The 27297-nt window shown below is 35.6% G+C and overlaps 1 protein-coding gene across 1 annotated transcript; it reads right to left on the bottom strand.

Annotated features, from left to right (window-relative positions):
* On the bottom strand, positions 1-27297 carry SLCO4C1 (solute carrier organic anion transporter family member 4C1). Its single transcript, XM_064404101.1, has 13 exons — positions 27063-27297; positions 21988-22251; positions 18048-18242; positions 15287-15383; positions 14286-14407; positions 13326-13441; positions 12905-13049; positions 10835-11030; positions 7513-7666; positions 5793-5980; positions 4183-4247; positions 2301-2438; positions 1-825 (listed from the first exon to the last, which is right to left on the bottom strand). Exons 1-13 carry the CDS (start codon positions 27295-27297, stop codon positions 701-703), a joined length of 2040 nt encoding a protein of 679 aa, XP_064260171.1. The 3' UTR covers positions 1-700.

Here is a 27297-nt window from a genome sequence, read left to right as displayed (position 1 = left end):
TGCAGTAAGAAAATAGGTTTTATTTTAAAATTTTATAGAAACATTTTCAGAATACTTAAATAAAGCAGCTGGACAGCAAGTTTCTGTATATATTCCAGACAGAAACTCAAGTACCTAAATTAACAAATACTTTGATTTTGCAACACAACTATTCTAACTATTTACATTTTCTTACAAATACTAAAATAGGAACTGATGCCATTAAGATAACATGTAAAAATATTTCTAAAACAGCCTAACTCACACACTGCCAAGTGTTCCTACAGAAAAATTCCCAAAGGCATTAGCCCAGATTATGTGCACATTAAGTCCTTTTTAAAAATATACAGTTCCCTTCAACATACCAAGTTATTTGTTTTCTCCCACTACAGTAACATTTAGGGACAAACAGGGCTCAGTCAGCGCAGTTCAATTTATTTTTCCTTTTTTATATCAGAGTATTCCATCTTATTTCAATTAAATTACATACTAGACTTTTAAAATTAGACAGCAAATTTCAGTGTAACTTCTTTGGATAGCCACAATGGAATACCAAACAATCAAATTAGAGAATAGTACAGATTCAAAATATTTCAAGTTGTTCAAATGTTGAATATGATCTTTTATATTTAGGCAATGGTGTACAAGAACTTTGGTCCAAGTGTTGTAATAATGCCTATTTTTACAGTTTTCTTTCAAAAGTTTCTGATTTGCTCATAATTTATGTGTGTATAACAGATATCTTTCCTGAAGTCTTTCGTGGCAGGGCTTTAGTTAATGGTGGAGGCTTGTAGAAATACACTGCCATGATCACAAAGATGATTGTGACGATTTTGCAAGCAGCACCTGAATGCAAAGAACAGGAGAGTTTTTACACTCACACTCTACACTCACCTTCAGTAGCAGACGCAGTGTTTCACTCATTTATAGAACTTTATATGGTAAGTTACACAGACCCGGTAAGACTGAAATTCATAGCTTCTATTTAAATGTACTCTACCTATGTGACAAAGGGCAGATAAAGACAGTCATACAGGTAAATTTAGACCCCCTCCATCTGCCTGCCAATTTTTGCTTTGCTCCAGTTCTGTATTTCTTCACCCCATTCTAGCCTGAAGTGCAAATCTTTCTTATTTCCTTGTTTCAGTACTGTTAGTTGTTATATCAATATTCTCTTTTCCAGAAACTAAACCTTCCCACATGGAATACCTGTTAAGTATTCTCTTGTCAACTGTCTTAAAAGGTTATAGCTGTCTTAAAAGGTTATAGAAAGGTGTTTGTGCAACTTGGAAGGCCAAGGAAAAGGGCAAAACAAAAGCGATTGTATTTGATCACAAATATGCCTTGAGATCCTTAACCTCAAGTTGTGACTACTGCTTTTTCAGTTTCAGGATTAGACCTCAGTACTTCAGTTTAAACACTGTAAATATCACATTTGCTGGAAGACAGGACATCTGCCCTTAATCTCAAATGCAAGCTTAGCCTATTCCCTCTCTCCCACTGGCATATATACCTGAAAGAACAAATTGTTAAACAAGTCAAGAAACCCAGGTAACTACAGAATGATTTCAGTTGGAAGGGAATCTAAAGTCTGTCTACTTCCAACTGTTGTGCTGGGGGCAGGCACACCTTTCCCTAGATCAGACTGCTCAGGACCCCGTATCTTGAACACTTCCAGGCCTGGGGCACCTATAATTTGTCTGTGCAACCTGTTCTTGTGCATGGCCACCCTCTCAGTAAATAGTTTCTTCCTAATATCTAACCAAAACCTACCATCTGAGTTTCAATCCATTACCCCTTGTTCCATCACTATGCTCTCTTATAGAGTCCTTCTCCTTCTCTATCTATCTCTCTTGCAGGCTTTGCTTCAGATAATGAAAGGCCTCAATAAGGTCAGCTTGGAGACATCACTTTCCCAGGCTGAACAAACCCAATTCTCTCAGCCTTTTCTTTATAGGAGAGGTGCTCCATCCCTCTCATCATCTTCACACCCCTCATCATGCTCATTGCCCTGAAGACAGATTGAAGTATGAGCCAGTACCTTAAAAATGTAGTAAATCAAGTGTGACAATGAAGCAAGATCAAAGACCAAAACTATTTAGTGTAATTATTAAAAGGGTTTTTTAAATAACCTTTAATATTTACTTACTGTGCTGTTTCTCATTCCATAATATTTTGCTGATCATTTATGAAAATAAGTTAAAAAACACTGCCACCAAAAGTGAAAAGTGTAAGGTTTTATATAAAAATAATTCCCATCTAGCAGACAAGGTCAGTATATATATATTACCTAATATATGTATTTAATATAAAAGACTTACTTATGCCCATCAGCAAATAAGCCATTCTTTCATTGTCATATACCCAGCAAACTCCTTTAGTTTCACATTCATTAATATCCCACAGAGTACAACTGTTGTCTATAGCAACACCAAACAAAATTGGTCCAGGAATAGTACCTAAAAAACACAGGAACATGTTAGAATGTTTGACTTACTTGGCATACTAGTTTTCATGCATACAGTGAATTTCCAAGCTGGTGGGGAAAATAAAATGAGAGAACCAAACACTAAACATAACATTTTAATCAAAGTCATAGGTGTCATATTACATAGTAAGTCTGCATCTAAAATCGCTCTCAGTTAATAGGTAGGGTGCAGAGAGTTAATTTATTATACAGCTCTCACTTTATTAAGCAAGAAATTTATCCAAAGACTTGAGCTTCTTAAGTTCTTCTGTCTTCACTGGAAAAAAGTAATTAAAATCAATGGTGAAAAAAGCTAATCAAGAAATCAGGAATTTAACTGAAAGGAATAAAGTTCCTTTCTTTTGATCATACACACCAATCTGTTCCAAAATTAAGAGAACTAAAGTATCATTATGAAAAATGTTCATGTACACATTTCTCACCATTCCTCAGATGTAGCAAAGCTTCCAGTAAAAATTTCACAAAAAAAAGCGGTGTTTAAAATTATTCTTGCAGAGATTTTATTAACTCCGTGTGATTTTTGTGTGTTATAATTCACAAGTGTTTTCCATCCAAGTATAGCAAATTTTAGAATAAACACACCAGGTACATCACTGCATGTCTACACAAGGCTTAAACTCTCCTAGAGCTATGCCCCTCACTAGGTTTTCAGCCTAAGACCCCGGTGTGATTCTTAAAGCCTACAGCAAAAATATTTTGCTGGTAAGTAATGCTGTTAATTACTGCCTTCTTCAGTCATAGTACAGGCAGTGCAAAAAGTTCTATCACTCCACAGTGAAGTCAGGAGTTAAGAGATATAGCATAAATATCTGAACTCTGAATAAAGTGAAACAAAGGGACCCTCATACAACACTGATCCAGCTTATTTCTACCTGTGAGGATGTTTGCTTTTATTACACTTGATCAGCAGAATGACTTAGATTAATCACGGTTTGAATACAGCAAGGCAGAACTCACACTGCGAGTGTTAGATATGCAATCTCAAAGGAGAGGGAATAGCTGCAGTACTAAATATTGGCAAAAAAGTCCAATCAGCAACTGTGTCTTGTCCCAGTCTTGAATTAAATATGCCATTTAAAAACTGTTTAATACTAAAACAAGAATTTTCATTATGCCTGAGAAAATTCAAATGCTTGTGGACCAGATAATACATACACTTAGCTTTGTTTTACTTAAGGAGATTCATTTGTCTTACTGAAATGCTGGGGATGCTTAGATATAGAATTTAAGTACTGTATTTCCCACATCACACTCTAATTATTTATGTACAATTATCTACAATCTAAATAAATGCTAAAGTTAGTCAAAGACATTTTAAACGAAGGAAGACGAGGAAAATCTCCACATATATGCACCTTTCTTTTAACTTCTGGATTTCAGATGTTACATGAAACTGTTTTCTGTTACATCAGTTCTTCTTATTTCAGCTTTCAGAATAGGCCTTCTTCTGGGGAAAGTAGCCCCAGATGTTTTTTACTGAAAGAATGACAGTTACCTGTATTTGGTTTATGCTCCTAAGAGTGAGAATGCCCTATTAACAATGAATTTGAATCCAGATATTACCTTACAAGTGTATCCTATAAGCCAATGACAGACTGCTTCAAGCGCCTCTGAAAGCTTTTTAAGGCATTATTTTAAATCTAGGGAAAAAGTCTAGAAAAAAAGTCAAATAAGTAGATTATTCAGAGGCAAATATTTCAACAAGAAAGTCATACCTAGTAGTCGCAGAAACACTAACTGTACTCCAAGAGCAAATGAGCGCTGTTTATCTGGCACACACCTGTAAACAAGATTTGCAGTTTAACACAGAGTAAACAAGTTCCGCTTCTGTTCTGTGTCCCTCAGTGAATATGCTTTTTCTCTATATACTATTTTAATCTGTTAATTGCTGAAGGGTTTAGAAATCCAGTGTGCAGAAGAAGTAATTCAACTATTTCAAGTGGTGTTCAGAAAAAACAGAAAAAACGCCAGTATCGCATTAAGAAATTGCAGATGTAACTAGTTTAACAAAATAGTATAAATAAAAAGGAAGCTTGCTATCAGTGTCCTGATATACTGTTGAACATTTTTTCCATAAAACAACCAAGGAAATTAAAACAGTGCTAGGATGCAATCCTGAGCTACTATAAATAAAGAAGTAAGTGTTAGGATTCTATTATCCATAAAGGCAATTAAGAGAAGGAGTTCCACATCATGTAGGTGATTATATCTAGTACTAGAACACTGTCATGAATATATGAATTTATGTTTGAAATTGCACAAAACAGGCTCACTGAAAAGATACTGGAATATACTGTAAAGCTTACTGATATTTTAGCTATTTAAATTAGTTTTTGAAAAATTAATCTACTTACAGTCCTTTTTTCCATAAAAACTGTTCCACTATCTCAGCCAAATTACATAAGGATTCAAATATCCAAATGCTACTGCTTAGAATTACTGAAATAAAACTATGCCAGCTCAATTTTGAAGACAATGCAGAACTTCACGTTATTCTGCCCCCACACTAATATGACAAGCTGTTAATTCCAGATTTACACCAAACCTGGACAGGAGGCTAATACAAAGTACTGCTGTAGGATTTTACTGACTTCCTTGGCCTCCTGCCAAAGGGCATCTAGCCACATCCTCACAAAGCAACAGGCTTATGCATCATGGTTATCTTTTCACTGGAAGTATTAGAACTACAAGTCAAACTTCAACATAACACAAAACAGCTCTAAATTCTGAATGAGAAGCACATTTTAAAATTTAAAAAAAATATAAATCTGTATTTCATGAACATAAGTTTCAGCAATTTGAAAGACAGCAAAACCACTGGTTAACTCACTATCATATTTTGTATTAGTCACCACCATACATACAACATCAGTATAATGGGAAATAGTCTACAGTTCTTGACAGACTACAGTTTTTAAAGCTAGAACTCTGAATTGAGACAGGAATCGAAGGTTGAAAATACAAGTAACAATTAGTCTACTTTGTCCTTTTCTTGATACAATTTGAAATACTGACACTATCAATAGGCTAGTCAAATATTTTCTTCATCCAAGCACACGGCACATTTATTCCTTTTAGCTTTAAGTAAAACAGTCAAGTGTGTTCCCATAAAATAGATTTTGCTACATGCTAGAAAGATTTTTTAAAATAAATTAAAAACTTATCTACTAACAAGAGCGAACAGTGGTATGACTATGCTCTGTTTAAAGTACTGCTTGCTTACTGCACAACCTTGTTCAAATACCACACTGCAAAGCAAAAGAACTGTATTTCACTGATAGTTTTCAAAAGAATGTCACTTTCCTTACATACCAAAAAAACATACCTGAGAATGGCCACAGTTGTTGGAGTAGTAGCCATAAATGTAAAAACAACAGCAAAAAAGAAGAAGGTCAGGAATAAAGGTAAAAATTTGCATTGTGTTGGACATTTCCCAGGGACAGCTTCATAGAGAAAGTCTTCTGAACTATTTTCTCTTTTTGGTTTCCCAATACATGAACAGTTGTGGTATGTCTACAAATAATTTATAAAGACAAAATTTAGCTCCAAGAATGACACAAAATGACACATTTTGGTAAATTTTCATTACATTTGCATCACACAAGACAAGAATGAACATTGACTTTACCGTATGGGAAACGGTCAATTTCCTGATGAGCACATGACACTAACAGTAATTTTTAAAACTGGCTCACCAGAACTTGACTGATCCACTTCACCTGAGCAAAAGGTATTTTTGGATTTTTGACCTAAAAAGACAGTGACAGCCTCCATTTTGTATGCTTTGTAAGCTTTTAGCTACAAGCATAAAAAACTTGCAGAAGTTAAAGGCAAACCATATGCAGAGAGGCAAGCTCTACACTTAAGACTTAAGCAGGAAAGAATAGAAGCAATATAGGACCACTTCTATATGCACATGAACAAATGGAATGTGCTCTTCATCTAAATCCACAGAGTTTGTTTTCAAAGAAAAATATAATGTGTCAGCAAAGTGTGAAATTTCGACTGCAAGAAGTAGTTAGTCTCCTACATTTTCTTATGGATAATACCGTCTCTCATTTTCCCATATAAAAAGCATAAAGGCCTTTCCTGGGTCAGCTTGCCTTTTGGATCTCTCTATACTGCTCCCACATCCCTGCTCAAGGGTCTATTGTACTAGAAGAAACAAGCACAGAAAGCCACTCAGCTCCAGGAAGGTTTGATAATAATCTAGGCACTTTCATGGCTTACCATTCCTGCATCAGGGGCTACTGACATTCAAGTTTTCAAAACTCACGGAAGCAGGTTGTGATATATACAATAAACAATGCATTTTGCTTAAAGATCTAGATAAGAACTTCAGGCTCTCCAGAACTTAAGATAATTGCTGACTTTTCTGATTGTCAATTCTATTTAAAGTACATTTATATTTGACTTATTTTCAGCATCCGGAAGTCTGGTAGATGTACACTTGGAGAATAGCATCACACAAGTGAAAAACACTGTGGCTAAACAGAAAACCCTTACAAACAAAAGAAGGCCCAGAAGTGGGAAAGAGTGTTGTGCCCAGAAAACTCACAGAACAAGGCAGGCCGTGAATGACCAGAACTGTAGCAAAGAAAGCTATACAGAAAACAAACAGCTATGCCACTTCAGTGAATCAACAGTATGTAAATGCTTCTCTCTGAGTTCGTTAAGAGAGTGGAAATATCTTCCTAAGTTAGCCAGACCAGCATGAACATGGGAAGTGAAGGGCACGGAGTGTGGCTCACCCCAACACAGAGTATAAAAGGATAGACAACTACCACAAACATTTCAGAGAGCAATGGGCTTGACCTTGAATGCCTTCCCAACAACTGGGGAGGCCCAGCACTGTATCAGTGAACATATTAAGAGACCAGTAGTGGGAGTCACACTGGTACCATAAGCAAACTGTGTATTGCAATCACTGGATTTTGTTCAATACAACCTATGTTTGGTATTGTAGGGAAGGACATTTTGAAATACAGTGTATTTTACTGGAAACCAGAACAAATTGTATCAGCTATCCTCACTGCATAAAGTACCTTTTTCATGTTGTTAAAAAGATATGAGGCACATCCCGCAAAACAGGGAGAAAAGTACTGGACTTCATCACTGCCACAAACTGGGTAGTATGTGGAGCGCAAACATCTGCAGTTAGCATTGCATGGTGCTGTTAAGTTATATAGAGTGCCTGTTCTGAAAAGCAGAAGTTAACAGGCTTTTAATAAAGCAATTGGAAAACAGAAGATACGTAAATAAGTAAAGCAATATTTATAGCATAATAAATTTTAAAATACTCTATTCATTTTATTTATGCACTTAGTTGTTTAAAAATAAGCATAGTAGTTAGAGCTCTAGATTTTCCATTTATAATGCACCTAGTTATTTTTATGCTGTTATTCTATCCAGAGATTATTCCTCCAATTTCCACTCACAAAAGAGATTACAAAATTCTGCATCTCAGCTCAACTCCTGTATCATCCTTTCCCCTCCCACTTAGATATTTAAATTTCTTCAATTTATAGTTTCAAGAAAAAAATACAAGGTTAAAACCATTATTTGGAGTTGTTTATTCTACTAATCATACCCCAAGATTTTTCCCCATTTTTGATTTGAGTCCAGTTGCAAAGCCATCTCATTTTTACTATTTCTAACACTGCCATGCAGACATCTAAATTGTATGAGCACACAGACGACTGCACATGTTAAATGCAGAGTGCAATGACATACTGAAGGACCTTAAAGATTTCCTCTGGCTGTTTAGGGAATAACTAATAACAGAGTTTACTTTAACTCTTGCACACTATATTTACTTTCAATTTACTTCCAATACAGGTAATAATTTGGTTTTATTTGTAGTAGTCCCACGGTATTATTGGCATGATAAAAATCACTTCAGTTTGTGTGAGGACTGTCCTAAAGCATAACCAGAGAGAATGAAAACATCCTTTGATTTTCAAATGGTAGTTCATTAGTAAGTAAAGAATTTTCACAGGTTCAGTCAACTAAAACCAGGTTACTGACACTGCCACTAAAGTTTAAATATTGTACTGTAAAATTAAAGTCCCACATTAATTATCTAAATGTTTGTTTATTCGTGAGAATTTGAGATGGCAAAAAAATACTAATAGGAGAATAAGTTTACCTAGGAATTAACTTACATACATTCAAACTTCAAATGGAATATTACAGACATCATAACTACATATAAAATCAATTTTTTGTAGTTCAGCAGAACCCCTCTAAATTAATTTGTGCTTTAAGCCCAAGCAAACTAACTTCAATTCTTATAAGTATGAACTACAGTGCATCATAAGCAAATTCACTGATCAGATTTGTACATTCAGTGCCTTCCTAGCCTGTGAGGCATGCAAGGCCTAGAAGTATTTAATCAATTTGGTGGCATTTGTCCTGTTTACATGTGCAATGTCTCTTTCCCCTCTCCAAAGAGCGACTGAACACTTATTTATACACAGTCAGATAAAAATACAACAAAAAAAAATAATCCTGGCTTTTATAAAAAAATCTAGCAGATGAGACCATCAACTGCTCATTAAAAAACTCTATAGGAGTTTTTAAACAAGAGTCCCAGAGACATGTGGAAATAAACAAAGGACAGAAATAGTCACTGCATTTCTGTTCCTTCAAGTTTTCAGGGAGGCACTGGGCAACAGGATTTGGCAAAACCAATTCTTTGAAGTGCCTCTGTTGGACAAAATTATGTTAGTTCTCCTGATAGTGTAATTTAGTAATAAACAGTGTTTATTTTTCTACAAGGAAGATGCTCTTTTCTTTAACACAAACAAGTGATCCTGTAGTCATATAATTCTGAGACAAAACCTGCAAAAGCTTCCCTCACCTTTCTAAGCTATTTTTCAGTAAGAAGATAATGCTTGCCAAGAAGAATTTCTTGAAATTCTCCACAAAAATCTACATCAAATTCCAAGTGAACTCTCAGAGCAGTCTCATAATTTATTCATTTAGAAGCATTTGTTCAGTAGCATAAGCAGGAGGCAAACTCTTGGCTGTTCTTGCATAAGTTTATAAATTTATTATTTTTTAAGCTACTGCTACATATTTTATTTCTTCATGAAAAACAGTTTAAGAACTGGCACTGTATTAATTAACTGTATTAAATTAATTAAGAAAGAATATTAGCATCAGAACTAACTGTTCTGATGCACGCGTCCAGTAAAGTACAATCCAACATGTAACACTGAATAATGGAGAAATGAGTCATTTTTTTATAATGGATACCAAGGGAAGAGATGTACTTCAGGACTGGTTAACTTCCAATTGCTGGAGATAAATAGCCTTTAGCAAGAGTAAAGCTACATAACTGATAAAGTTACACAAAACTGTAAAATACAAATTAGCAGTATTTAACTTAGGATGAACATCAATTCAGCTGTAGGTTTTGTCAGCTGCCTGTTATCATAGGACCTGATATAAAAATACTGGTCATTTCATGTACCATTTTCTATACCATATCTTCAGCATTTTATTGATGACTACAGATTCTTTTGCTAAATATGTAACTGTAACCTTTCTATAGCCAAAATCTGAATTATAATTCACAGTTCTGAGTTGTCTAAGTCATCTGTCTGCTATTTTCTCAGACACTGAAGCAAAGCCATATTTGAGTCATCCAAATTCAACACTGGCCTTTATATATACTGCCAATTTATATAGCAAGCTTTTTGGGCTTCAACGTTTTTTATTTTCTTTCAGTCACCAGTGTATGGAACTTTGTTGATTCACTTTGCATACTTTTAAATACCAGTAAATTTCTACTTTCTGGCAACTTGCATGGGCATTAGAGGCTACAAAACCAATTTCCTCCCCAACCCATTTTCTGTGTTTTCATGGTATGTATCATGCTATCATGTCAGCAAACTGCACTACTCTTCTTCCCCATCTCATTTAGTTTCAAGTATCTTTTTATGCATTGGAGAAGAACTATCAGATTATGCTTTTATACAAGATTGTGGTATCTAACCTTTGCATAAAATGGGGGATTTGGCAAAACAATAAGAATGTATTGGTAAGTTATTTACCAACTTACACAGCATACAATTCCTGCCTATGATTTTTTTAGATGGCATCTAGCAGTCCCTAGGTACTAGCCTACTCGAGTTATTTTGCACAGCACCATCTGGCTCTTTGGCAGACCTTCAAACAGCTGCTGTTGCCTCTGGCTCTGTTAATTTATGATGGGATAACTGATCACTTGAGAGCAGACTTTTGGAATAGCTAGTTGCACCCTCCTTCTGCTTTTAAACACTGCTAGTGTGTACTATTAGAAACTATGGGAATTGAATAAATATTAGCATTAAACCCAAGAGTGCATTAAAATATATTTACCCATTATATGTTTCAGAAACACCTGCAAAAGGTTCATTCCTACATTTAGCAAATAAAAACACAGTGTTTAATATTAAGGCCACTGAACAGGTGCTTATCATGAACTTGATTATGCCTTTGCAATCCATTTTGCGCTTGGAAACCAAGACACCACTTATGACTTGACCGAGTGCTGCTCCAGGAATTAGTACAAGTCCTAGAGGAAAACAAGACAAGGAGCAGTTACATAACAATGCAAAACTTAATTGTGAAGCAAATTTATGTTAAGAAAAAAAATCAAAACAGTTACCTGCAAAATGCAGTCCATGTGATACTGTTTTCAAACCATACAACCAGAATCTAACTACATGAGTAATTTATTCTACTGTTACATCACCTTTAGCCTTCCCAGAGGTTTAACTGGACAGTGTAATTTATAGCTGTCCAAAACCCAACTTCAACACAGCCAAACTAGATGACTTAGGAGCACTATGGGGTGGGAATCTCTGAACACCAGAAGTTGTCTCCACAAAACCAGAAAATTCCATTTCATTCTTTCAGTGGTTTTTTGACATGTCCGTCTTTTTTCTCATACATATGTTATGAACTTGTTAATAAAAGAACATAAACTATTACACAAGAGACAGCACACAAGATGCAAGAAGACATCTACTCGAAGACTTAAAGAAGTCTAGATCAGTGGGTCAGATTTGCTGTCATAGTCCATATAGTCCACAATGATTTATCCTCCTTGCAGTCTGGATAAATAACTGAGCATTTTTATATGGCTAATCTATAATACAGTATACTCAGTATAACTTACACCAACCTGAGACAGTTAACTTTACAGACTGTTCAGGTACAGCAACAAAACTGCCCAGGCCACAGACCTAGGCATTCCACAAACCACAGTCAATGATAGTTTAAATAGTTTCAATGATCATAGGTAATGCTTAGACTAATTAGCTTAGTTCAGGTACAGCAAGCTTTCAACATTACTGTAGGTTTTCCTTTAAAGCTGTACATTTAATAAGCACTGTCAATATTTTCAACTCCAAGACATTCAGTCAAGGTCTATGGACAAAAAAATACAACACTTAGTTTTTCACTTCACTCCTAGTTTTTGGTTAACAACTGAGCATATAGTCCAATGTGTTTTTATGTAAAACTTACAGATGCTTTGTTTTGATGCAACAATATTATCTAGTATTGCCCAGAGAAGTAATTCAGAAGGTCCTTCCCAAACACATTTCTGTTGGAAAAAGAGCAGCTCAACTACCATGGTTATATTGCAGCACTCTACAGCTTAGCAAGACACATTCCATGAGTATTAAATCTGCATACTGCAAGCATCTGTTGGCATTATGAACATTTCTGCCTTGATCTGGTTGCTATTCTTCAGAATTAAATGTGTCAATGATGTGAGCCTACTGAGCGTAGCTATTCCATCTATGTTTTCTGTTTCCCCAATACTCAGTTTTTCATAGCTCTCTCCTGTTCTACCTATTACTTCTGCATATCAGATAATAAATAGGTCACAGTAAGCCAACTACAGTAGAGCCAGTTATATAACAGACTTATTACATATTCTGATCAGTCATTTTATTGCAAACTCATTGTTATGTCAGTGTATAATTAAAGAAGAGAAAGGCAAAGTCAACTTCTTATTTGTGATAAGCACTGTTTTTTCCCCTAGCTGCCCTTCATCTTGATTGTTTTAATAGGTACTAAGATACTATTGTTCCTTCAACCAATTTTAAATAAAGGAAATATAAATGTTTTTCACCAAGAATAAGAAAGGAATAAACTACTAGTAAACTAAAAGTTTACTAAAAGGAATAAACTACTAGATAAACTAAAAGTTTCATCAGCACACAAAATCCCCAGTCTACTTTAAATAGGTAGACTAGAGTACTTAAGTAGTACTAAAGCGCAGGCGAGATTAACAAAAATACTGTTCTGATTACTGCATTCTAAGTACATTCACAAATATCTCATACAAAAAATATACCCATATAATCTTCCACCTCTAATGTTAATGAAGTGTTCAACACAACATATGTAATATTTAAAATTAAAAAGCAATATTACCTCCAAGAGTTGCTGAAAAACTTGATGACTTTCCAAACTGATTTTCTATAAACTTTGGTAGAAATGTGGCAAATCCAGTGGCAACTAAAGCCTCCGAGGAACTGGCTATTATTAGACTCATAAGCACTGGATTCCTCAAGAGTATCTATGGGGAGAAATTATCATAACACTCTGGAAATTATTTGATTTTGGTACCAACTAAAGTCGTTATATTTTAAAAGTAGATACTCTGAAATGGAACTTCAGTAATATGCTTTTCTAACAATCTCAAGCATCAATAAAAAGTACATTAAATTATCAGTAACTCTGAAGTTTTCCCTATCACAACACAATAAGCCATTTCCAAAGACCTCTAACATCTGGAAAATAATTTCATTTCTCAGAATATATTCAGTTTTAGCAAACTTGAGATTTTTCTTACCAGCAGAGCCATAGGAAAGTCTTTAAAATTTTGTCCAATATTGTTGGTCTGAACCAGTACCTGACCACCATCATCATGAGTTTCTGAGATTTTTTCAGCCTGAATTTTTGCAGTTCCTACAAACAGTCATATTTATCAACAATGAAAACATTGAATACCTGCACTCTTAGACAATGTCAAAAAACTACAAAAATTTGCATTTCCTTTAGTTGAGAAAGCTCTTTCAGATATTACAGGTCTTCTTGCCTGTTTTATTGGTACAGATTTTCAAATAGATCAATACTTTATTGTTGAATGAAGATTTTTGTTGAAAACATCACACTTCCATTGGAAGGTCTTGGCTGCAAGAAGATATTATCAGGGACATCCTAAAAACTTCAGAGTATGCTGAATCCCTTTTTTTTTTTTTTAAATCATCCTCACATTCTCCCATTTCCTACTTTATTTTTTCTTTTTTTCTTTTCCTCCATAATTTCTCCTTCTATATTAGTATAGCAAGTCCCTTTGGATGCTCATGGAATTTCTACACTGTTCTTGGTGGGTAACACAAAAGCTTTAAATATAGTACTGGGTGCTTAGCTACAAGCATCTTTCAAACTTTGACCACCAAGTCTCCACACTTTGGTATATACTTCCAGTCCAGTCTATCATTATAGAGAATCATAGAACCATGGGCTGATATGAGTTGAAAGGGTACTTTGAAGATCATTCTATTCCCAACTCCCTGGCCATGGGCAAGACCACTACACACAAGATCATCCCTCTAGCTGATTCACCTTGTTTTAAAGGCTGCATATTGGAGGGAGGAACAAAAAAACCCCAAACTTGTCCTCAGATTTTAGTCAAAGACAGTTAACTGAGAAACAAAATCAAAAAGGAAACATTCAGTTCAGTACTCTATGGCCCAAAAATAGAAACAAATTTCTATTCCAAAGTAGCCAAGTATTGCTAAACCTTTACCTGGTAGGTGCTTCGGAAAGCATGAAAAAGGTATTATAAGAAGCCAAATCGCAAAAAAGCATGCAAGAAATCCTATCCACCATGCTCCAAGCCAACGTGGGTCGTCTTGATCCACCTTTGTACTGGAAAGGTAATTCAGAAAAAGCAGGTTTACCCTTCTGAATTACAGATTTCAATGAGCTGGAATATTTTCTTTTAATACATTTTAACAGAAAGCCTTTTAATATTGCTATTTTCTCAGTTTTACATGTATTAAATTTATTGTTTGCTTGTTTAAACCAATTTCACTGGGCAATTATAAAAATATCGAATTCTACCAAAAGTAGCCTTCAACACATTAGTTTGTGTCATTGCAATTTAAAGACTATTCTTTGCCCCTGATTTCAAGATTCTGAGGCATTATTAAATATTTAGAAAAATTCTTCATAATGAATGAGTTACACCAAAACCAATTCAGAAGTTCAGAATGCCACTGCATCAATCTGAAGGGTCTAAAACAGAGGAAATAAAAGTGTAAATGAAACTGCTGGTTTGAACATTAGTAAAATTTATAACACTTTTTTTAAAAATGGACATGGACTATTATTCAACAAATAGATTTTCTAGCAAGTTCTTCCCTAGGAGTTAAGGATCCTAATTTTCATATTCCTGCTCAAGAAAACATTTCCACAAGACATCAATAGATGCAGCTTAACCCCAAATATACAACTAAGCAAAAGAAAAACCATTTTTTGCTACTTAGGTTTAGAATAGCTAATATTTAAATGCTAGAACTAACTATTTGCACTACAGAGAAACTTTCACGTGCAACGGAGTCACTACTCACTCTAGGAAGTAACTCACTAACTTGAAGCCTTTATAAGTGCAACTTGTTTCCAAGTTAATGAAGCTCTTGAAAACACAGTATTTTCAAAAACTTTTCACAGGGAGGAAAGCTGAATATTTTAGTAAAAATTATTAGGAAAAGAAAATAGGAAGCAATGAACTAAGTTGTATCTTACCTTTTTGGGATCTGGATATCAATATAAACTTTAAGCAGCTGCCCTCCTAAGACATAGCCAATAGCAGGACCCAGCAGAGACATAGCATAGCCAACTCCTAGAAGGGAAAATAAATCAAGTTCACCATAACTTCTTTATTTTTTTAAGCTTTCTTTTAATAATGTACTTAAGTCAACTTTAGACCAAAATGTTTCTGTAAGTCAACCTGTTCTTTCACTGTCACTACTTCAGTTATAGCATATAGAAGACAAAAATCTGTAATTATTCCTCAACAAGGAAACTTGCAAATTTCAGAAGCTTCAAATCAGAGGTTCAGCAAAAGGCACTTTACTGACTGCACCTTTAAGCATTATTAGATTGCCTTTCTCCCCATTTTGTGCCTACATTTAAAAAATAACCGGTGAAAAAAAATAGTGAAATTATAAACATTAGTTGTTAACTGTATTAACCACAATCTTTAACAGCTTTCTCATTTCTATTTTTGAATCTTAAATTGTTTTCTAGATCTTCTAAAACCAGAAGACAGTTACATTAAAGTGTGTGATGTGTGACTGGAGTAATAGCTGCCTTAAAATACAAAGCCAAGGCTCTTAACAGATCCTGACAGTTTTAAAAAAAAAACCCAAACAAGCAACAAAACAAACATGCTGACCCTCTCCTCCCAAAAAAGAAATCACCAACCTGCAACGTTGCTGGTGTAACCATACCCTACAAGAGTACAAGATTTTTTTGATGCAGCAATAGCACTCCTGGCCTACCAGACAGATTTCTGTTGCAGTTTAGCACTCACTGATAGCAGGAACACTGTTTCTGCAGATGAAGGCTTGCAATTAATAGTAATTAGATCCATCTTTAATTAGTAAACATGCATTCCATTCCTACTGTCTTCCCCAGGGAGAATAATCTGGATTTCTCATTTGTTTCTGAAGTGCATGGATCACAAATAATTTCCCTCTAGTAAGTAAGAGGAAATGATGGGGGAGTCAGGAGAGTGAGAGGGGTGCAAGAGGATAAAGCAATGCAAATGTGACAGCCAAGTAAGTAAAAATAAATATTGAGTAGAGATATCCCAGGTTTTCCTACATTTCAGAAATAGTGACATGGTCACAGGAACTTTCTGAGTTAAGTTCATATTCATCCTACAGAACTTCAAACTCAGCTTTAAAAGTGCCTATTTTCTCCCACACACTCCATTTAAATACCATTTGGAATTGTTTAACTTCAATGGCTTTAATTGTCGATGTCCCAGTCCTCATGAAAATGCACCCAGTGTAGAGGAGAAAGAATACCAACTTATGAGTTGCAGGCTTACAGCTATTTATGGACCATTTTAGGGGTGGGTTCTGGGTTTATTTTGATTTTGTGGGGGGTTTTTTTGGGTTTTGGTTTTTTTTTTTTTTTCCTGCATTGCACAAGCCTTCTTGTATAAGGTAAAGCAACACAACATACTTAAACACTTAATACATTGCATGAAGCAAGGAAAATTATCAAGGCTTAGTTACCTACCCCTCACTTGCATTCCAGTTTTAGGCAGAATATACTTTATATTTTATATTAGGCAGAATACACTGCTCTTCTGAACTCAACTCAGTTGCCTGAAGACTGTGCACGAATTAGTTTATTGTATTGGTCTTTTTTTAAAAGTATAAACACTGACACCATTCTCCTGAGTTTTCAGGTCACTTCTTGTTCCCCCAATTATGCAGACAACTCTAATTCTGCTCCATTTATTTCACTGGATTCAGGGGAGGAGGCAGGGGAGGAAGAAAAAATGTAGTATTATCTCTCTCAAAATAAAGAAACAGCAAAAACAAAACTTGTCTTTTTCATCTAAGAGTTATCATAGGCACCTATCCTGTTTGTTGACATCAAATGAAGTAGCCTGCCTGGGAAAACTGAAAAATTTGCATGCAATCTTGGTGCAATGATGTGGTTTGTTGGTTTTTGATTATTTCAATTTTGCCCCTTAAAATATTATTTTTGTTTGAAAACAGTCCTGGAATCTGAGATGTCCTGAATTCCTCCTGCAAGTTAGAAGTATAGGTAATATGTTTTTAATCAGCTTACATATGAGATGGGCGAAATAAGTATCTTCATACCCACAGAAAACACACTTAGACGGCAATGAACTTGGCAATAAAATGGCATATAAGCTAGAGAGTGGTGACTGAAAAAGATTAAAAACCGTTGCTAAGTATTAGTACTCCTTAGTTTTAAACAGTCCCAGTGAAGCAATCTCTGTACTTCCAGTACAGCCAATTGCCAAATTTATATGTGGCTAGAGAACTTGATTGATCAGATGAGGCACACCAGTGTTTATGCACACCAGTGTTTATAGCCTACTATTAGAAAGTAAGTAAATAAAATTATTAAAGGATATAATATGATATAGCTACTGACCTGACTGATACACAGTATTTTTCAACACCTGTAATTAAAAAGTAAGTTTTTTGCTACAACTTCTTCTGTTGTTAACAGACAAACTACATGAACCATTTAACAATTTTCAGTTACTGACATGAAAAGGTGACAGGAGGGTGCTCAAAGTAGCTTTACCATGCTCTAAAAAATGCAAATTGAAAACACTTGGTACTTAGAGCAGACTAATATTTAAATTGCACAGTAACTGATGTAGAAATGTTTTATGCACATAAGTAATAATTACAAGATTGTTTAATTAGAGGAGTTAATAAAAACATTTAGAAGGCATTGCAGTCTATCATCTATGCAGACAATGTTCTATAAACAGTTTTAAATTTACCTATGTAAAGGGAAGACTTGTGTTTTGGGACACTATCATCAATAAAAGCTGTCCCCAAAGTATACAGAGGAGTTCCTCCAACTCCCAGCAGCAGCTGTCCAAGAATAAAGACATACAGATACTTGTGAAGTGAAGAGTTTGTGCTGGCACTGCAAGTGGCATTAGCGAAGGTGGTTTCTGCAGTTTGACATGTGTCTGAAAAACAGAGACAGCAAGACTTCACAATTTGTTAACTAACTCACAGTCCAACTCAAAGAATAATCTGTACTGAAAGCTAAACTACAAAAGAATGCTGTTATGCCAGGCTCCTGTTTTAATTTTCACACCTATTAATAGACCCAATATTGCAGTGCCAAGCCTTCTGTGATACCATATCCCCCAAAAGATTTACTAGCAGGTCTTGGTTTTTGTTTCCTCTCCAGAAAGAAACAGGAATGAAATTACCTTATAAATATGCTTTGTTGAAAGTATTACTGACCACATGTATGAAAAAACCAACCAACCAACCAGCTGTCAAATGGTCATTCCACAGGTTATGAGAACTCCCATGTAACAGACACATCATTGTATTTTTGTACCTTATAACAACTTCCACTCTTTGGCGACAGAGCAGCCTGCACAACCTGAGGAAACCTGCCTGATGGAAAGTGCAGTCTGTCAATAGCAAAGATAATCCTTCCTTTGCATTCACTCTTTTGACAAGTGTTTGCCTATGAAAACCTACACCACTCTCTTATAGAACACACACTGCCATGCCTCTAAAAGGAGAGGTTAATGTAAAGCTTCTGTGTGCACACACAGAACGAGAAAAGCAGTGGTACAGCAGCATAAGGTTGTGTCTGCTGCTGTAATATTTGGCACTACAAGGAAGGAAGAGAAAAGAGGAACTGAAAACAGGGAGTACTATATTGTCCTTTCTCTTGTTATCATTGCACTTTTGGTACCAAGAGACAAGACATAGGAATACCATTTCCATGGTTCTCCTCGTAAAAGCATAAAGCCCTAAGAAGGAGGATAAACCCATATATTTGGTAGTTATGAGCCCCACTGAATAAATATAAGAAAATATAAGAAAATACCATCCAGATCAGATAAGTAGACTGATTAATTCACACTATTTCACTACAAAATTATTACAGCCTGTATTTTCCTTAGATCCTTTTACATTTGAGAATACTTTTTACTTAGGCAAAGAAGAGGCAAGATCAATCCACACAATGGGCTCACAAAACAAAGCGTAAGGAAGTGCTGGCCATACATCAGGTAGAAACTAGGAATCACATTTGCTGTCACAGAAATATTGAAGCAACTTTAATTTTTAAAATAAAATCCGAGACTGAAGTTTAAAGGTATATTGCTTATAGTATTTGCAGTTTTCACAGCCCTCTGTGCTGTCTAATCATAAGTAGATTCTGTTAAGGACGCACCAGCAGGGGGAGCCCCTGACTGCACATACTGGAGCCAGCTGAGGCACCGGCAGCCCATGCAACCTGGAAATGTTACCAGAACAAAGAGCTGGTCGCACCCGGGTTACAAATTTGAGTCTAAAACCTTTCTGGAAAACGGGAAACACATTTTACGGTGGATTTAACAAAAAGAAAAAAAATAAAAAATAAAAACAAAAAACAAACAAAACAAAAAAAAACCCCAAAAAACCAAACCAAAACAAAAACCAAACCCACAACACCAAACCAAAACACCAAAACAGTAATAGGCAGACAATTGATTAGCAAATCTTTCAATATGAAATGGATTAGACTATTTAGACTATTTTATTTCTAGGAAATGGTATAATGATAAATTATGAAATAGATTTGTAGAATAGGATATGTGTATACTCAGAAAAAAAGTAAACTATTATCTTAAGATAAAGCAGTAAGTTCCAGGAAGTCTGTAAGACACATGCTGGAGGAAAGATGTATTTTGTATTTCAGACTAGATTTATTGATTAATATGGCACACACATTAAATATTGCATTGAATTGTACTTTAAAGTTATCCTGCATGTAAAACTCATTGTACTGACATATAACAGACAAACATTAATAATCAAGTAACCAGCTAATAACTAAGACCTGTTCAGAAATAAATTAAGTGATATATTTTAATACAAAGCATCAAATACAAACTTAATAATTAAAAAAATAATTAGGATCTCTAAAAGCAACTCACACAAATAATTAAAAGGAACACTTTTGGAGTGTGGTGCTATTAAATTCTGCAACTAATTGTACAGTTAAAATGTTTCATCAACCTCAGAACTAACTAAACCAGACAACCCATAATCCTGTGCTGTCGTTTACTTAACAGTTAAGAGATGCTGTTGCACTGTACCTTAAGATTTATATTGACTGTCACAGTGTCAACATTCCCTACATTCACAGTAATTTATTTTTGACAGTATTTTGTTTAAGTCAGCTTAAGATCTTAAATGTGTTCACCAGCAGCAGAGCATAGGCACCTGCATTACAACAGTCAAAACAGCAGGTAAGCTGTCAGCTGACAGTGCTATGGTGAAGAAACACTTGCCAATTCAAGAATTCCCCACTGCTTTTAGATTTCAAAAGTCCATGTGAAACATGTACCTAATAAAGGTATTAATACATACTGCTATCTTCAATGATGGATGTTGGATAAAACAGTAACATGTTCCTTGGGATTTTAACTATAATTGTTTGAAAGGGGCAAGATCAGTTGGAATAGCTGGTAATCTGCTCTCCCACACTGTCAGTATCTTGTTCCAAATGAAGAAAAAAGATCAGATTTAAACTTTTATGTATTAAGTTCAGCTTCCCTTTAATCAAAGTGAAGTACAAAGGTCAACACTGAAACCAAAATTATAGGGAAATGGGACTGTAACAGAGCCAGGAGCAAGCAGCCTATTGTCCCTCTCCCAAGAGCAACAAGTAATTATCTGCTCATAGCCCCCAAAACACTAATGAGGTTTTCTTCTGACCTTGTTCAGTTAAAAGTTCAGTTAATTTCCATTTCAGAGTCTCATTTATTAGATAAGAAAAAATAGCTTGCCCAACTTTTTAAACTAACATGTAGACTGTTCACAGAATTGGACAAAATGATTACTACTGAAGATATTAATTTGAGAATCAACAACCTTTCATCATGTTGATTAATAGCTACTGATTTTTTTTGTGAGCATTCTAATATGCTTAGTCATTGAAGGCATAATTTTGATTAAAGACTGCAATAACAAGACAATCGTAAAAGATTAAGTCATCCTGCTTTAAACATATCTAAACATTTCTGTATTATAGGTGTGTCACTAAATTGAAATACAAATAGTTGACATTAATCACACTGTGCTAAGTCTTGTTTTGTGAGAAAGGTTTAAGAACTGAGAGGTAGCTACACCCATGACTTAAGTACTGCTTTGCTCAGTATGATTCAGTACTACTTGTTTCCTCTCTATTTCAAGTAAATCCACAAGGTAAAATCAATTTTTAAAAGAACTTAGAAAAACTTGTTAATGAGTTAATCAACATGCCTTTAATAGTTCAAAACCACAAAGAAATGCAGGCAATAGTTACCCTTCAGGTAAGATGGTACGACTTAATAGCTTTAACATTTCTCCTGCCTGCTGACCTAACTTCATTCCTAGTCACAAAGCGATGCCAGATAATTGTTTCTTTAGTAAATTTTGATTGCATTCATCAAGGCAAGAAAAAAAAGCATTTTATTCAAATGTTGCTTAAGAGCAAGAACTGATATTGACACTCAGATTGCTTCTGGAAAAATTAAGTTTACTGTGCAGAGAGTTCTTGAACTTCTGTATTTCAAAGAATCAATTTTCAGTTACAGCACCCTGTTCAGGACATTGACAGAGATTAACTGTGTTGTAAGGAGCTGCAAATAAGGAGTTGCACCGAGTTAATACAGAGATTTTAATTTTTTAGAGTAATTTTCAAAACGACTGTAAGCTTACCTTCAATTTTACCTCCATATTGGTATTTACCACTGCTGAAGTGTGGTAAGGAAAATACAAGTGAGCCCAATCCTAGCATAAATGCTGAGAAAGCAAGCCATCGTGGTTTGTGCCCTCTTTCTCCAAAGTAAGATACAAACAGTGACAATAAACAAAAAGCAATGTCATAGCTTGCAGAGATTAAGCCAGTGAGGGAACTGTTCAACTCGTAACGCTTCTCAATTGTTGAAATACTAATGTTAATCAGGCCATTTACCACAATACCTAGAAAAATAAAAAAAAAAGGAGATAATTAGTCAAAGATACTTTAATTCAATAGAGTTGCAGAGGTAAACTTAAAGGAAAGGTTAAAATTAATATATATTTGTACAAGGCTGCTTTGTAAGGTATTTATTAGCTGTAAAATATAGGTACATAGTAGGTCAGTGCAATACAGTGCCAGCTTAGCCAGTCAAATTGCACAGGACCTATATATTTATCTGAAGCACAGATTTTAAACAGAATGCATTATGGTGACATAAGATACTTCAAAAATTAAAGGTATTTTAGTCAAGGTAATAACTTGCATTAGAATACATGCTATAACTGAAGCCAGTTCAAGACATAGTTTTCAACTTACTGCAAACAACCTGCAACCACAAAGGGAAGATAAAAGAAGGCGAACAAACATGCATCCCGCATAATATAAAGAAGTGTAAAGCTATTCAATAATTCTTTGTAACTGTTTCAGAGCAACTGAGGTGATTTACTTCAAGAGAGCAAAGGTCTGTCCCACGAATCTGTAACTTCCCTGAAAGTACAGAACAGCCTGGAAAGAAGTCATTGCACAAGCTGCCTTATCCAAGCACAGATAAACTGCAAAAAAATTAAGTGAAAGTAGAACTAAGCTACAATTGCCAGTACATACTTAAACACTGTCTGTCCATTTTTACAAAAGCACTGTTTGTAGACTAACTTAAATCTTCTACACTGCTTCACATTGTGTTTCTGTGAAAAAGACTAGGTAGTTAAACTTTCATGAGTTTGGTTTTAGCAGTCCCAAAATAGGACTCACAAGATAAATAGTTGTAATTACAACACTGTCAGATAACTTTATCATAGTCCAATTAAATTGTGTCTATAATAAAATATATACCTATAAAACTAGTTGTGAAGTCTTAGAGTCAGAGGTACAAACATGTTTGAGTTCTGTAACCTTACAGATGACTGATGAGGATATTCTCTGACACAGGCCCTATAGTTACTGTTTTTCTATTGTCTAGCTAAGAAGAGAATACAAGACTAGTGACAGAAATGTGCTTAAGTTAGTTCTCAACAAGCATTGCACCATTCATAAGAACAACTACTTGAGCTAAGTTCAACAACTCCTCAGAGCACTCTAATATATTAAAAAAATTACTCCAAGTAAACCAGCCATTTTTTAATACCCAAACTTCAGCTTTCTATATGGAAACAACTCTTGGCACAATCTTAGTTCCAATACCCTACTATCGTCTTTATTAAGGCTGACAATTTCACCTGACAGTTTAGTTATCACACTTAAATTCATGCAGGATTGACACAAGTATCCAGGAGTCCTTCCAGTGCCTTTAGTTACACATTCAGCAACTTTATTTTCCTCTTAAGAAGCATTAACCAAAGAACAATACATAGCATGAAGGAATGAACAAACAAGTTTCTCCCATGTGCCAGAACTTCAAACATTTACTAAGGCTTTAAAACACTTGAAGGAAGGTGTGCTACACAGGAAGTGGATTACAGAGCTAGAAGGCATTGTCTTTTACAGGTATTTTAAGCCACTACCTTTAATTTATATTTTAAAAGCCATAAAGCCTTCCATTTAATTATACTGGATAACTCGACTTCATCTGTAAAAATGCAGATGTGATGAATGACAGCATAACTTCTCCAATTACTCCAGTGATTAATCACTAAAGTCTCTTCAAGAAAGACAGAACCTGGCTGATACTAACTTGATCTGAAAAACAAATTCTGTAAGGACATCCCAACACTTAAAATTGTAGTATAGAAATTACCAACCAAAACCTTGTTGTCCTGCCACATCTGTTAGAGATTTAGGTACAGTGTGTACTGATGCATAAATTCCAGATTAATTATAAACCAACTTTATTTGCTATCTCAAAACACAGGAGTATTCTTTTACTTCATCCATTCAACAAAAATATGTGTTTTGCAGTTGTCATAAGAACGGTGGCTTTAACAACAGGCACATAAAAATAACTATTAAAGATGCCTTGGTAAAAGTACCAGGTCAAATCAGCCTATAAAATACTAGTGATATTCAAAGATTTTAGATAGATTAAACTGGATAACCTTAAACTGTGTTCTGTTGTTTTATTTACTAAAAATTATTAAGGACACAAGAACTAAACAGTCCTTCTTGTACTCAAAATAGTGAGATAAATCCCTTGTTTTCTACTACACCTATGAACTGCAGCACATCCAGTTAAGGTATTACTAGATGCAATCATATACTCAGGCAACTAAGTGCCATACAGAAAGCAGGTATTAGTCATGTAAAAAAAATCTAGGCAAAGAAGTGTTTTGTATTCTGGAAATACAGGTTTCACATGTACTTGAAATGGAAAGAGCCAGACAAGAGTTAAGTTCCACATGAAATCTTCCGAGAAGCTGCAATACAGCATATCAGGCACTAATGACACCAATCTATTTTTGAGAACAGCTAGAAAATATTCTGACAAATACATGCTTTCAGTTAGATTCACAACATACCAGGTCACTACAGATAATCATCCACTATGTTTCACTCATTTTAAAAGTCTAGCAAAACAACTTACATTCAGCAAAAGTGTGTTATGGATTACTCCATTAATCTTCAACGCATTAAGAAATAATCTTTTCTAGAGGTGCATTAGGCAAGTTTAATAGGTATCTTATCTTATCTTCCTCAGTGATGGTTTCTGTAATTTGGAGGGTAAATCAAATTATTAGACCCAAACTAGAGTTCAGTATTAGGTCACATAACTTCAAAATCCTAGTTGTGTTTTGTGTGCTTTTATCTAAACTCTGAAGCTACAAGACCTGAATATTTTCACAAAGTTTCACACACAAGCCTGAATTTCTTGCTGATGAACCTTGTTTTTTCCACATCTCAAAAAGAATTGCAGCTTATCTTCAGCACCCAGTTTCCTTTATGTTTTAAGCAAAAGAAAGGTTCTTCAGAAAATATCTTCAGAAAGGTTCTTCCAGGTAACACATCAGGAATATCATAAGATCTATAATAATCATGCCTACACCTGCTTCCAAAATAAACATCCTAAGTTTCTGTCCTTTAAGGCCCTAAACCTCAACTAGATTTGATAGGTGCCTGGCATACATATAGAGTTAGATAACAAAGGCAATATTTGGATGAGTGGCACAAGCAACAGAAACAGCCTCCTCAGGGGAAAGAGATTCTTATAATACAAGTTGTTTTTATATGGTTGGGAACCTATCCAGACTACAACAAAGATTTCAAAGTATGCTAAGTTTGCTATTCAGCTCAGCAATCAGATCAGAAGGACTGATTTTAATAAATTTAGACACATTAGAAATATTCAAGACACTGTATTTAGTTTAACAATCTTTTCAGTGTCATATTCAGGGTATTTTTAATTGCCTATCCCTATTCTTAAGCCACCCGAAAAATTTTTATGCGTATTCTAAGAGTCTTCCACTACTCAACTACTATTGAAACCTACGATGTAAAAAGTTCTTCCACAGACACACCCCCACTTCTTTTTATTTATAGAGAAAACAAATTTGGCAGGACAACTGCAACAGGAATCATCTTCTGACCCTACCAGCTGTAACATGACTTTTCAAATTCAAGCAAGAAACAATAAGCTTATCCCAAGACTTTCCAAATACTTCTTTTCTAAAACTAAACCTATAACCTAAGATCAGATCAGAACCTAAAGGGGATAAAATCAGAAAAAGTTCACAGAAACACATACTAAGGCACTAGTTCATGCAAGGACTCTTCAAGCATCACAAGCAGCATTAAAATCCTTCAAGGTTTTAAGCAGTCTCCAATTTTCTTCTCCTCATACCATTCCAGTTGCTTCAGTGTGGTTCCCCGTGGAATGGAGCCATTCAAACCATGCATTTCTTTGGTATAGGCTGCTCTCTCCTCTAACATTAAATAGCCAACATTCCCCTCCACATCTCTGTAGAAATCCCTTTATGAGTAACAAGGAGCTTCAGAGCAAATTGTTCACTCTTTTCTTTCCTAGCTAGTCAAATAAACTTGAAGGGTTATGAATACAAACCCTTTGGTAGACAAGTATCGAAGTTTCACAAACCTCAATTTTTTTCTATTTTTTACAGTAATTCTTCTCCCCCCCCCTCAGTCAACATTTCTACTTTCTAAGTCTAGACTTGCTAAGGCCCTAACCAATCATAACAGAAAACCAGTAACATGGACAAGAACCTCTGAAGCTGAACAACAGGAATTTAGGGCAAGCGAAACTTCAGGTTACTCCCAAGGTCAAATTAAATAATCAGTTAAGTTTTAGGAAGATAGCTGCACTGGGATTCACAGAACAAAATCACATGGTTTTGCTGTTTTCAAATTTACCTAAAGTCCTACCCAACCAAGCCCGGGTAGTTTTCAATTAGCAAACAGGTAAGAAAATAGTGGGGTGCTACAATTTTATAGTTATATTGGTGTTTTAATCCCTGATTTTTAAGTCTCTGCCTGTGTGTGCACATGAAGCACTATTTCCCTGTGGCCAGTGGGGATGCAGCATTGACAAGGGCATGAAGCAAAGAGCCCGGAGGTGCGTGGACTACGTGGTCAATAAAGTACATGGCAAAAGAAAAAAGGACAGAGTGAAGTACAAGGAGTAATACGGTGCAACTTCCCCATCCCGGGCATAGAAGAAAGTATACTTTCTTCCCCTAGTCAAACCATTACCGTCACTGTTCAGCCACAGCACTACAGGAACCCTGTCTCTCCTTACCCACCACCCAAAACATCACCACTCCTTCGCCGCCTTCCCCAGCCCCGGGACGGTGAACAGCGTGTGCCCTGGGCAGCAGGGACAGGTTACCTTGGAAGATGGCCAACAGGCTGTAGGCAGCCAAGTACCCCTTGGAATTGTTGCAGAACTGCAGAGCTCTGGGGGTGCAGCGACCCCACCCGCAAGGCCCCTCCTCGGGGCAAGGGCCGGGCCCGGCGGGGGCCGTGGCGTCGGCACCTGCCCTGGCGGGGCCCGCGTGGCACAGCTGGCCGAAATCGGAGCAGGGTGTCTCGAATGCCGGGTTCTCTATGCCACCGCCCTTCAT

Source organism: Passer domesticus, chromosome Z (genome assembly GCF_036417665.1).
Source record: "Passer domesticus isolate bPasDom1 chromosome Z, bPasDom1.hap1, whole genome shotgun sequence".
Classification (NCBI taxonomy): domain Eukaryota; kingdom Metazoa; phylum Chordata; class Aves; order Passeriformes; family Passeridae; genus Passer; species Passer domesticus.
This window is presented reverse-complemented; position numbering and strand designations above follow the sequence as displayed.

Coding starts and splice junctions, on each gene's coding strand:
- SLCO4C1 (XM_064404101.1), bottom strand. CDS start 27,297: ATGAAGGGCGGTGGCATAGAGAACCCGGCATTCGAGACACCCTGCTCC. Junction 15,384..18,047: donor CAAGTCTTCCCTTTACATAG/GTAAATTTAAAA, acceptor TTTCCCTTCTAG/GAGTTGGCTATGCTATGTCT. Junction 7,667..10,834: donor GTTTCTGAAACATATAATGG/GTAAATATATTT, acceptor TCTGCTTTTCAG/AACAGGCACTCTATATAACT.